The sequence below is a fragment of the Phaethon aethereus genome, assembly GCF_964289735.1.
Source record: "Phaethon aethereus genome assembly, chromosome: 4".
Classification (NCBI taxonomy): domain Eukaryota; kingdom Metazoa; phylum Chordata; class Aves; order Phaethontiformes; family Phaethontidae; genus Phaethon; species Phaethon aethereus.
Window position 1 is genome coordinate 26253298 of NC_138578.1, and position 13889 is coordinate 26267186.

The following is a 13889-nucleotide window of genomic DNA, read 5'->3' on the forward strand; positions in this document are numbered from 1 at the left end:
AGACATTTAGTACCTGACAGGTAATGAGCTCAGGAGCATCATTTCCAGCTGTAGGCAGATTTTCCACCATTGATTCCGTTAATGTCTTTGGTAGGGCAACAGTTTTCAGAGCGAATGGCAGAGTTTTAAAATAATTTACCATGTCATGTGAGCTGTATGATGTTGCTGTTGTTTGTGAAAATGGTATATGGATTACATGGATACTTTCTGTTGGATGAGGGAATTATTGCTAGCAATTTATACAGCAAACTATGGAACTTCCTTTTCAGCAGTAGGTGAATCTAAATACCTCATTGCTCAGCTAGGCTTCAAAGTTTTTGGAAAGGAACTGTTTGGTTAGGAGAAGGTCTTTCTAAATATCTGGTTAAAAACTCTAAGGATAGCCTGCTTTTCCTGGGGAAAAGGTAATTTTTAGTGATGGAGTTATGTGGATCCCTTAATTAAAAACAATCTTACACATATACTTTGTATTGGTGAAACTATGTCCATGCTAAGAGAAAGGAAATGGTTATAATTTTAACCTCACTTAAAAACCAAGTTTTCTAGTGCAGGCAAGTCCTCAGACATTGTTTAGTGAATAGTGTTAATAAAACAGGTGGTAACCAAGGCCTGAATTAGAAGACATTTCTTCAGGCAACCTCTGTACTGACACAAATACCCATGCTTCTACACACACACACACTTTAATTACCATGTTTCAGTGAACACTCCCTTCTATTTAGAAAAGCTACAACCAGTCAGGAACATTGTGGACTTTACTGTTTTGCTTGGGGAAAAAAACCAAATATTGTCCTCAGAGCCATATTCTGGAATGTAGCATGGACAAGCAGAGAATGTTAACTTTTGCATTTAGAAAATAGAGTTTTACATATGTCTTCAGCACTTTTTTTTCCTACCACACTGTGTTCTACAAAAGCTGCACAAATGCTGATTCTTAAAATAACTAAACTCCAGAGAATATCTATCAAGGCCAAATAGCCTAAGTCCTGTCCTTGATAATGAAGGGAGCAGCCGTACTGAAGAGCATCTGGTTACCAAAATTGTGTGGCTGCATGGCCTAAAACGTTCTCCTGTTTTGCAAATTACTCAGCCAAACAGCAGGGATCTAAGAATATTGCATTGCTATCTCAAACCGGGCTCCATTTGCTTGGCTAAGGGTAATTTATCCTTAGTTATTTGTCAAGAAATAATATAAGAGTACAGGATGATGCTAGCGAGGGCATAGAGGAGGGAGGCCTCAGCACCGTGCTATGCCAGGAAGTCTTTGCTAAGAACTGGATCAGCACTTTGGAGATTTATACAAGGCAGATTTTCACATCAGTGGACAGCCATAAATAGGGAATGATTTGCCGAGTTTTTTCGGATAGAGAAACTCAGGAAGAGCTTACCTGCTAGGGGAGCAGCGGTCTAGCTGGGGCTTTGCTCTAGGTTCCCTGTCCATTGGTGTCACTGCCTCCAGAAGAGGAGGAAAGCGCTGCCAGCTCAGCTGAGCCGCAAGACCATATCTTACACTCCTAAGGGGAAAGGACGGGGAAGCAGCAAGAGCATACAGCCCTGGGATCGTCTTTTGTCTCAGATGCAAAAAAGATGTAAACCGATACATAATTAATAGTGGGTTGAGCATCCCAGACTAGGTTTAGGCTAAATAAGGAGCTTACGTTGAGGGGCAAATTGTATTTAGGCTTTCAGCTTGTGATTCAACGTAATGTCTTGTGATCTCCTTATGCCTGCTCAGCTGCACCTTCAGGAGATTTGAATCTAAGTGAGAACTGGATTGGACTGCCTGTTGCATCTAAATAAAGGAGCTGTTTTAATTTTATGGATTCAGATTCAAACATATTCACTTCATTAGGGCACCTGCCAAATATCCAGCTGTTTAGGCAGGCACTATTACTTCTATCCTTGTTTGTAAAGAACTTAAACTGAGCAGTTGCCTTTAGCCACTCTTGTAAAATACAGAATATTAGAGCCAATATGTAATGACACATAGCATTGTAGTCCTATATCTCCATGACTGTAAATAGGCACACGGATGCATACCTTTTAACCCACAGAAAAATGTGAAGTATTTGTATCTATGGCCTGTGAACCTCTTGTACCCCTGGACTTGTACATTCCCTCAGACTCTGGGCTTCAAGTCAGGGATGAGGTTGGAGAATAGTGCTCCTTCCTCACCTGTGTGCCTACGTGGGAGGTACTGACTGGGATCTCCCCAAGATGGGAGACAGGGAAGGACTGCAAAACACTGTATGTAGTCAAGGTCAGAGGGACCACTGTGAACACCAAATCTGATAAAATAGGCTGTATGAAATAGGCTATAGGAAAGGGAAAAATATGTTCCTAACTGTATTATAAAAAGAGATGATTCATTTTTTAAAAAGTGCAAATCACAGTACATCTGTCACCTGAGCCGGGTTCGGGCTGCAACAGGACTTACACGTTTTCCACTAGCGGACATTCTCTCTACCCACTGAAACTGGTGCACCGCAAAGCATACCAAGTAAGTGCTCATGGGAACTGACTTCTCAAAAGTTGTCCGATTCCAGCCACCATCCAGCTTTACAGTTTGCTGCAGAAATAGAAAAATAATTAACTTTATTTTTGGAATTGCAAACACATGCAGAAGAGCGTATACTGTTTCTATTTCCTAACTACATAGGAATGATAAATCACCTCTCTAGGTTTACCTCTTCTGGCATCGCATTGCTGATGGCATGAGAATAGACAAAATGTTTTTTTCTGCAATACTGCAATACATGAAATGGAACTTTGTTTTTCTTCACTAAGTAAGTTTACCTGGTTCTAATTTTGCATCCAGGATTTGAAATCATTCACATGCACAGGAACTTTGCCAACAGGAGTTTTCTAGTGTATGCTTGTGTGTTTTGTTCTTGAAATAGTTGCATAAAATAACATCACTTTGGACAGATCGGAGGAGAGACGGGATTGTCTCCTCTCAAACACATGCATCATTGTAGGAGCCAGCGATTGCAGAGGTGCTACTTAGGATAAAGACTAGTCTAATGAATCTGTCCTGATTCAGATACAACTTAGCACTGCTAATTGGTGGGTTGTTTAAATGTACATAAGGTTTAGTGCTGATCCTAGTTTTTGTTTTGTAAATCAGTTAAAAACCATTCCTCACTTTCCCGAATGTCCTTAACTCTCAACTGAACTATATGATCAAATCTGCAACCTATTGTATGTGATTCATCCTTTTAATATTTATTTCTGCTATTCATTATCTTCTGTTGCCTGTCTGATATTTTTTTGTGCTTTTGACTGGGTGACTAACTTAAACAGGACAAAACCAAACAGCACATAAAAGACACTAACCTTCCACTAGAGACACAATATTTCATGACATTTGTTTGTTATAAATACGATATAAATAAAGCACAGATAGTGAACATTACAGGCAATATGATTCCATGAGCAAAAAAAAACCATTTCACAGATATATTCACAAACTGCTTTTCACAGAGATATGCACAAACTACTTTTCCATTATGTGTCTCATTTTGACTCTATTTTGATCTTTTGTTCTTTCAACAAAGTCAGAACTTCAGTGAAAAAAAAAAAGTAAAAAAAAAATTCCACTCCAGCGAAAAATGCAAATGCAAATGAACAAGTTTCTGATTTTGCCAAGCTGATTTTCCATATTGATTATAAAGCTCCATACCACCAAAACTACTATGCGATGCGTAACACACAACGTGCCTTGCATTTAGAACCTAGTACATTTCCATCTGTTTCCCAAAGATCTTTCACTACTAAGAACAGAGCTACTAACCTTGTAAGCACATCAGATGAAAAAGTGCCCTGCTATCATCAGGTTGGTCAAACTTGAGTATGAACCCAGCACAATCTACATTTCCCTGCCTGTACTCAGATTTTAGCAAATTAATTAACAAGTGGTAGCTAACCCTTTGAAAGCTTATTTTTGTATGTCCATACTAGAGTCAAGGTCCACGTGTAAAGGTGTAAAGTAAATTTCAAAAACCCACTGAATCTTGATAACATCTAGTCTCATGCCCTCACCTTTCTTGCCAGTACTCTCACTTATCTGAGGTCTGTGAGGAAAGGTACAGCAAGCACTCTCATGTGTTGTTCATCAATGTGCCTGGTGCTCTTTCAGGTATCAGAAATTTTTTTAATAACAATAGGTCAGAGCTTTAAATTTCCAAAGAATCTGGGAGGCAGCTGTATCAGATTGCTAATAGTTCTCTCAGCTGCATTGCTAGGGGATGGTTAAGGTTTGGGGGACTTTAAATAAAACAGTGCACAGTAAAGACCTTTGTTTTCTGAGTGGGGGTGTGATTGGAAAGATGCAAATGTCAAGAGCCTGGAGGCTGGAAGCTCTTTTTTTATTTTTTCCTTTTTAATTTTTTTTTTAAACTTGGCACTTTATCTCCCACTTCAGAACAGATTAATTAGAAATTATACATTGGACTACATGTTCAGTTAAACTATTAGAAACTCTCTCAGCTGAAAGCCATTCAGTCTTATTCCAGAGGGCCCAGAGGTAGATAATTGATGCCATTGAATTTCGTACAAAACTTGGAATTTGACCCATGGAGTCCAGAAATAGATTATTTAGGAAATTACAGTCATGGTGGACTGACAAGTGTCCACACCCATGAGCTGACAGATCCTGTATTATTAAAAATAATAATCCTAGACTTTCTTGCTAGCAGGATCCTTTGCCATTAGATTGTGGTCAGCAGACCCTTGCTTTGCAACATTATATAGTTTCAGTGATTATTTTAGACTTCCCATCTGGGAAGCAGCTGTATTCCAGGGTATTCTTTTGCAGAGTCCACCTGGTTTGACTGAAAAACCTGCCATTAGCTACTTATAGTTGGTAGGGGATGCTCACCTAGAATATCTGAATAGAGGGCCAGCTAGCTAAAGACAGAAGGGACATTTCTGTTTTGGATTCAGCTCTCTATTTCCATTTTGTGTGCTGGTGGACCACTGGGAGTCCTAACCAACCAACCAACCAGTCCTGTTTTATGGAATATTTATTAACCATTAGTTCTACGGTGTCTGCGTGGTAGAGTCTGCGAACATACAAGGACCTTGTGATCCACACTACCTTTCCAGTGTCTTTGCAGAACCATTCAATTTAGGCAGCAGAGTTGGGAAATACATACCTGTACTGGCATGTTTGAAAGTGCTTGGTACGTGTCTTGATGGATGATAGATATGTTGTAAGTTGCCTTTTTGTTGGGCTCATCAAAGCAAGGAAATGATTTCCGTGCATCTGTTGGCTCATGATCAGTAGCTGCAATGCTCCTTAAACAAACAACACGTTGGCAAGCCTTCATTATATACCTTTCAAATCTTATCTGCCATTTCTAAGCATAATTTTTTAGCAATTTCACAAACTGAAGTCAGCAACGAATATTTGTGTGTACTTGTCCATTCATAAAAGTAGGTAACATCACAAATGCACAAGCTGACTTCATATAGGCATGTGTAACACATATACCTCAAAGTCTGTCATCAACATCCTCTAGGTTTCAGAGCAAAAGCTAAAGCCAATTGCTTATCATCAAATATTTTTAGGAGCCAGGCACTAAGATAGGAATGACTCCTCATGGATGGTAAAAATTTTGCTCATCTTCTTGATGAACTTTCCCTTTGATTTTTGTGTCTAAAATAAACTACTGATGGTATCATCTGAAAGGAAATGAAGGTCCTGGTATAGGGATGTTTACTTAAGTCACTCCATGTGTTGTTTACCCACTAGAGCATATCTTGGGATTGGAGTCTTGAACATCTCCTGAGAAGACACCTTGGAATTTCCTAAATTCCCCTAAAATCTCATCCTGCTTGTGTGTTACTTTTTCTGCAGCTACCATGTACAGTTTTCTGCTGGTGCTGTTATGCTCACCTGACTCCATTAATGACACTGCTGGAGAAAACATGGAAAGTCCAGGTAAACATCTTAGTACATAGTAGGTGCTATGCCAGCCATGTTGGGGGGTTTAGAAGTCATCTCAGTTATGCAAAAACAACTGGAGGAGTTAGACAATAGGGGTCATGTAAAAAAATAAGGTGAAGGTTGTGAACATTCATATCGTGTACTTGCTTCTCACAGTGACATCAGGCTCCTCCATTAATGAACCATACAGTGGCAGAGCGTATTCTCCAGTGATTGATGGTGAAGGGGATCACAGATGCTTCTTCAATTAATCAGGAATGTTGAGCATTTTCTGACAGCACTTCTACAGCTGCTCCAACTATATTAAGGTAGTTTTTCTTTCCAAAAAGTAATTAAAAGTGTACATCATAAATTACAGATCTGCAGCAATACTACAAGCTCACTTGACAACCAATTTTTCAATGTTTCTGTTGCCCTTGGAATTTCACTGTGACGGTTAAATACTAAACTGGTCATTAGGAACTTGTAGCAGCAAGGGTCATTTACAAGCCTGATGGAAGTAATATGTCTGGGTTCTTACCATTCATGTCCATTGGAATAGGAACTCAAAAATTCATGGGTAGAAAGCATAATGAACATTCACCTTAACATAACTTCAGGCTCAATAGAGTTTCTTTTGCTTGGTAAATTGTTTGATGTCACTCTCTACTTTTTGCAGGATTTGAAAGCTATTTCACAATTAAGTTAACGTCAAGTCCCCAGGGCAATGCTTCACAGCTATTGCTTAAAAAATTGGCTATATATTTTGATGTATTTATGCCTTGTTCCTACAGTCTGATAACATTATGATATCTCTGCTGATTTATAAGGTGATAATCCATCTATCCTCATATATTTGTGGAGGCAGACAGACGTCAGCAGTGCAAAGCCTTAGCACTACCATTCTTGTGGGGTAGATAATAAGTCCAGGCTATGGCATGCATAGAAGTGGCACTAGAAACATGAAATGTTGTAATTTCCTTTCAAACTGTATAATGTAGTTTTAGATAAAATTTTCTTCGCTGCTTGGTGGCTTCTGCCCTTCTATTCACTGTTGATGTCCAGGCCTTTAAATGTGAACTAGAGGTGACAGTTGTAAATATCATAGTAATAAGAAGCGAAGATCTGGATGAGACTGCATCCAGCTGTTTTTCCCAAAATAAAACAGTGCTGCATTTAGAAACGTGATGAATTTCCTTTTTTCCCCCCTCCAAAGCACAGGGTGTTAGTGCAAAGCCCCCTCCCCTTGAGCTAATTAAAAATTTTTCTCCCAGTCTTTCCCTAAATTCAGATCCATTACTGCTTCTGAGAAACTTTTCTCCTTGAGGAAGAAATCCAGTAGTGCTACTTCTGTACACTAAAGAATATTGTGCCTTTCCCTAATCAATAAAATCCTAAATGCAGGTGTCCCTGATGAGATGTGCCCAGCTGAGTATCTTTTATAAGCCTCTTCTCTTATGGAGGACAGAGAGAATTCCTGTAAAAGGGAAGCCATACCCTGTCACTAACAGTAGTGCAAAATCAAAAACAGCTGTTGTGACATGATTGTATTATCTGTAATATTAAGGAAAAATAAAAGGGGGTTTTAGCACATTCTTTGGGAGGAACTAGTGAGTTAAAAGAACCCATTACACCAGGCAAGGACTCTTCTTGTGCTCCTTTCCCTAGTATCTGAAAATAATACAATTGCAACATATTTATGCTCACTGCATCATGCAAAGTAGGGAAGGACTGTTATTCCCCTTTCATCAATGGGGAAATGAAATGCACAGACAGAGGAATAGCTTTACCAAAGGATTTCAGTTCTTACAGCTGGATTCAGGCACCCACAGGAGGATCTAGGCAGGTCTATGTCTAAAATCTGCTTTCTCAAAGGTTCTTCTTTCCTGCTACCCACCTGCATGCACACACTTTAAATTGTTGTGTTCCCAAGGTATCTCAAGATCCACTTCTGGGCATGTCCAAAAGCACCTTTGTCCTGACGGGGATTGTGTGATCTGTCTGAACAGGATTCCCAAATGAGGCATTCTTCTCCCTAACATGACTTGCAGGCATGTTCAGCCCATGTCTATGTGTTTTCCGCAAAATGTGGTGGGAGATTTGAATCTAAGCAACATCAGGGCCTGGACTTGTGCCCAATTTGTAAACAAAAGGCATTATAGCAATGACTTGGCAAACTTTTGTCCTCACAGATAGATAGCTGGGGAGCAGCTCAGCCCTTGGAGCTGACTTTCCAGTGTTATTAATTCTCTCAAAAGGTCCCGCTGTTTCTAACGTTGCCCAGAAGGGATGGGGGAGTAGGTTAATTACATGTTGGCTCTCATTTTCACCTCAGTTCCCTTCTTGCTAACATCCGCTATTAATAGACTTGCTTGACTTTTGCTATTACCTGATCCGATTTGTATTTATGTACAACATGACAAAAAAGGAACTATTGGGGTTGAAATTGTCCAAGGGTGATGTCTGCCTCAAGCAAAGGCAAAATAAAAAAGCTAATTCCAGTCAGTATTGGTTTTGAGTAAAAAGCCAGGGGAAAATTCAGTTTTAATAAGTAATAAAAACCTTCCCTCACCATCCTTCCTCACCCCATCCTATCACTTAGCCTCATAGCAGCAACTTGGTGGGTGGTTGCTTTCATTTCAAAGCTGTACTTATCACTATCACATACATTGCCTCTTCCACCCCCACAAAAAATCTGCCCAAACTTAACCACATGAAAAGCATTTCAGAAATCACCATTCACTCATTCTTATTAGAGCCCTTCTCAAGCCTAACAAACAAACTCACACGCTCAAGTTCCTTTCTGTCCTGAGTGTTTTCAGATTGCTGGCTAGGATCATCCTTGCAATTATAGCTTCCAGCATCCAAATCTAGAAGTAGGAACCCTCTCAAAATGAGCTTATATTTTATGCTTTCTTTAGCTTATGAAGTTCTCCTTTCCTCCTGACATCAAATGCTTGGTCCTTGTCTTCCTACACTGTCTGGATCTGAGGGATGGGCTTTGCTCTGTGACTCAGGAGACCTGTGTGGTGGTCCTGCTATTCTGGTGTTGTGACAGAACTGGGGGAATTCACTTAATATCTAGGTATCACTCACCAATAAAAATGAACACACCTCAACTTAGACAGATGCTAAGAGGTTACACTTTAAAACTGCTGTAGGGATGTCTGATGCTCAAAGTATAAAACAAAAGTACCTTTCGAATCAGAGCCATACTGAGGTGGTAGACGGAGGAAAACAAGACGGAGAGAGCTGGCTGGGGTTCAAGCTGTTCTTCCCAGATCAGATAACTATGTTTAAGTATGAAAAATCAATGCTTGTTTTTTCCTCTGCCTCTTGGACTTGCTGCTGCTGGTGCCTGTCTCTGCTGCTACTCCTAGCATTGCCTGTTAGCAGCTGAATGGAGCTGATGCAACCCTCACTCATGACACCATTGTCCCAGGAGGGCAAAAAAGTGCCATGAATATGCACCAGTGTTTGTCTCTGTGTTCCTGCTACAAGGCCTTGGAAAAGTCCAGCCAAGTTTATCCTCTAGCCTTAAAGGCTGGAATGAGTCACTTCAGAAACATAAATATTGGAAAATGGATGAGTGTCCTCTCCATTCGTTAACTGCAAAGAAATGCTTCTGAGCAGTGGGAGATGTTTTTTTCAGGCTTCCACCTTGAAGTAGTGCAAACCTGGAAAGTGGAATGGGTTAACTGAACTGGTAGAGGCTTTGTAATCTTTCAATAACTATTGATATATTAAAAAGGAAGAGCTGGAGCACAGAAAAACCAAGTCAAAGATAACCTTCATCGTTTGGACTTTCCTACCCATAATTTAAACCAGCTGCAGGAGGGACAGGGAAGTTCTGGTTTGGATATTTCTCAGGCTTACAACATCAAGGAGGCAAAATGTCAGGAAAACTGTCACAAGGGCATTTTACGCCGAAACTGTTACGTTGGGGAGTGACAAGAGAGTGGTGAGAGCTGTATGCTATTTATTATACTACAGAGGTAAATACAGGCCTCAATCCCTCCATCTCTCTGAGGGAGCCATTCATAAAGCTCAAAGGTAACCTGGGACCAGTAGAGTTTGAAAAACATTTTCAGAATAATAATAACAAACCCATCATCTCTCCAGCCCACATTCCCTTGTCAACAGCCAAAGGGTTTTGAATACAGCATCTTCCTTAGGGGAATGAGAAAATTAAAGAATAGCCCAGAAATGTCAGCAAGTTGGTGAGAGACAAAAATGAGAAGCTGAAACAGGAATAGGGCAGGCCTGAGCAAGTAGAAATAGAGAAGAAAGTTTAATAAATAAAAGAAATACTGCTTTACTTGATTTGTCCATTCTCAGTGTAGGTGGTCCTATAAAATCCAACCAGGGAACCATTCAGCCAGCCTTGAAACTTCAGGGTGAGTATATAGGGATCACTTTCATCAGTGACAGAGAGCTCTGCTTCTGCCTTCATCACTACGTACTCTTGCGGCTTGTACCCAAAGCAATTATTCAGAACAATCTGCTGTCCTGAGGATTTCCGGAGTGTAGGCATTTCTGTAATCTTGGTCTCTCGCAGGTGGAGCCATAGGTAGCTGGTAGATTTTTCCAAAGCAATAGAAATATTGACTGTCCCAGTGTAAAGGTCTGTCTCCATTTCAGGCTTCATTTCCAGATCATAGTGGACAGGCTTGACATAAATGGGTAGCCTAAAATGCCTCCAGTCTCCAGTGTCATCATTTTTAGGAGGACAGGGACCTAAATCCACTGGGGGAGGAGGATTTGTTGGCTGATCTGTTCCCCCTGAAGGTTGTTGAGATTTAGGTCTGCTCAACCCCACACCAAGCCCCACGGCAAGACCTACAATGACCACAACGCCACAGATGACAGCCACATGCTTTGTCTTCATGCAGTACCTCTTGGACTTCTCATCCTCAAAATCCATGCCCTCCATCTCTGCTCCCGGGTCTGTTCTTAGAGCAAAACATTAACCGTAAAAAAGCGTACTAGTCACTTCAGCACTTGCATTCAGTAAACTCAGCAGACTTGGTTTGTATTTTAATTGTGTAGCTATAGCTGTTCTCTGCCTGTCTCCCCCACCTCGCTTTCCACGAGACACTCAATTAATTAAAGACAACATGCATTTGGAGGAAATGTGAATGATCAAAAGGAGCGCGGCTGAGCTGGGAGACGGAGGGAACCAACACAGAAGAACATTGTTCCTGCCGTGCTCCCCTTATAAGCAGCACAACCCCACCCCCAGCCCCTCCTGCTCTGGCCTGAGTTAAATATAAACCAGTGCTATGTTAATCAGCAGTTAGGAGATGATCAGATGCCAAAGCTCTGTCAGCAGCTTTCAGAAAGAGTTTGCAGATAGAGGTGTAACTGCTCCAAACTCTCAACCTTTGCCACTACCTCTTCCTTTTTTCCCCCACTGTATCTTGTTTGGGTTTTTGAGGTTTGGGGTTTTTTTTACTTTTTCCTCTTACTTGCAAAGATTTCCTCGAATTTCCACCCCATAGTTTGTGAAATGACATCTCCAAAGTCTCAAAAATCACATTTATCTTTCAAGGTTTTTTCAACTGTTTCCCCTCTTTTCTAGGCTCATTTACCTTTGCTGAGTAATGAGGGGCAGTCACGGGCAGAAGAGTGCACAGTGGAACAATAAATTTTGATCACTGACTTCAAACTTTAAAACATGTCTAATTCCTTCCCCCACCCCCATACCCTCATAGGGCCAATTTTCCAGGAGGTTGCTCATAACCACGCATGCAAGCTGGTAGCCTGTGATAGCATTGCCTTGCTGGTCAGCACAATTACAGTACTGCCTGTGAACCCTTGCTGTAAGGGACACTTCTAAATGCAGCTATATGATTTACATACTAAAGATCTAATTTAGCATGTCATCACGATGTGGCGCTTCATTGAAACAAATTAATTGGATAGAGCCTGATTCTGCTTCAGAGAACTTATTGTAAGTGAGGCCTTGCTAAGCCTGCAAGCAAGATGTTGCTAATGCAGTATGAAACTGGGTACAGCAGTAGTCTTGACCTTGTCTGATGCTGAACTAAAGGAAAATAGTGTGGAGTAGAAACCTCAGTCCCCAGATCTCTTAACCCTTTTCCTCCACTTATGGGGCTCACTTGAGTAGATTTTTAATCAGGCACATCAATTTTGCTTCATGCCTCCTGTTTTAGTTTATTAGGAGGCAGATTAGCATCACTCTTCACATCAGTTACAACTCTCTGACTACTTAGCCTCTTTTTTTTTCTTTTTTTCTTTGAGATGGATGAAGTTTCACCTGTATGGGTTCACTTAGGCCCTAAAATCAGTCAACACATGTTCTGAATGAGATGCACTGAATCAGGGAATGAGTTTTTTCAGGATTGACTTCATCCAGTCTGTTTAGAAATGGATCTGCTCACAAGCTTTATAAGTCTCGCTTTGAAATACTGAAATATTGCCAGCCACCATGGGGAACTTTAGTCCCCCAATCCACATCAGCACTCTTATAGCACACTACTATTTATAAACCATCTTGTTTTAAAGGCAAGGTTTTCCAACAGGAACTGAGAAAAGAAAAGGTATTTTTGCAGAGCATCAAATTAACCCTCACTCAGATATTTTCAAAAGTGAAAAACCAATGCAAAAAAAATCAAGCAGAAAGCTAAAAATCTGTTTCACATTATATCTGTTTTTATTGTTTCCCATTTCTCTGCTGTGATCAAAACTAGATATGACATGGGAAACCAGTGCCCTTTAATGGATTGGGTAAGAATTTGACTTCTAGCAACAGAGCCAGCATTGAAGATCACGGTCTTAACATTTAAAACAATTTCAGCTTTTCTTTTGTTCTGATTGGACAGGACAAGGAAAAAGAGCAAGAATAGATTTTAAATAAGACATCTTAAGCCAGAGCAGGCCATAAGTGATGAGATAGTAAATGTGTCTTGATTTCAGGCATGCTTTTTACATCAGTCCCATTTTCATTCTCCTTAGCCATGAGGTTTTCTGTTACATTTTTAATCTGAAAATGAAAAATGCTGTTTGAGCTTATAGACTGCAGAGAAGGTTATTTTCTGTAATTATGAAGAGACTTGCAGATTTTTCACTGGTAACAATTACACCCTTCAGGAAGAGCTAGGAAACATGTGGATGAGCTGGTCTTAAATAGCAAAAATATATGTATTTCTTATCCTAAGCCTTAAAAACAACATAACAGCAAAAGCTATTACAAGCTAATGAGGAGTGACAAACAAATTAGCTCAACAAGTAGCAGAGATTATCGGTGTCTTCTGCCAGTCAAGAGCAGTTATATGCAAGCTTTAGCATTGATCTTCTCTTTATAAAAACTGTGGTTCAAGCCTAGTTGCAGCCAAAAATAGGTATAATATATTTCTGATAGTGGTAGTTATGAGCAGACTTATCCCTCCCATATCAGAAATATGCTTTGTTCCTAGCTGACAACACTAGGGTCAGCTAACAGCACTAAGAAACTAGTTGCCAAGACAGCTAAGGATCAATGACCCAACATACATGTCCAAGGATAAGACAGGGCTCAAACTCATAATTCCTCTACGCAGGAGCAATAAAGGAGGGCAGAGCTCCCAAAAGCAATTCTAGTGCTCTCCCTGCTTGGGGAGTGCTCCAGGTGCTCTACCAGTGCTCCAGGTAGAAAGGGGCAGGGGACAGGAATCTGCTTCCCCAGAGAAGAGAGCACCATGTCCTTCATCAACAAGGTATAGATACTTTGTCTACTCTCCCCCCATGGGCATAAGATGGTGAATCCCCATATGCAAAGTGGAACCAAGCTCACCCCAAACTGCTCCAGCATAAACCACAAGCATGACTACAGGCAAGTGCTGGCCAGGCTTGGAGGTGTTTAAATTGCTTTAGTTTAATTTATAGAAAACTGAAAAGAGATTAAAACAGTTTTATCAGTCACCTGGAAAATGCTTGTATCTGCTATCATTTGTTTGGT

General features: G+C 40.4%; 1 protein-coding gene across 1 annotated transcript in view; it reads right to left on the reverse strand.

The window, feature by feature from the left end:
* Positions 1-10862, reverse strand: part of ENPEP (glutamyl aminopeptidase) — a gene marked incomplete at both ends in the record, with an annotated part of 37316 nt that extends 26454 nt beyond the window's left edge. Inside the window, 3 exons of the mRNA XM_081999549.1 lie at positions 2438-2569; positions 5157-5298; positions 10249-10862. Coding sequence (XP_081855675.1) covers positions 2438-2569; positions 5157-5298; positions 10249-10862 — 888 coding nt within the window. The remainder of the gene's footprint in view (positions 1-2437; positions 2570-5156; positions 5299-10248) is intronic.
* Positions 10863-13889: the final 3027 nt, after the last annotated feature.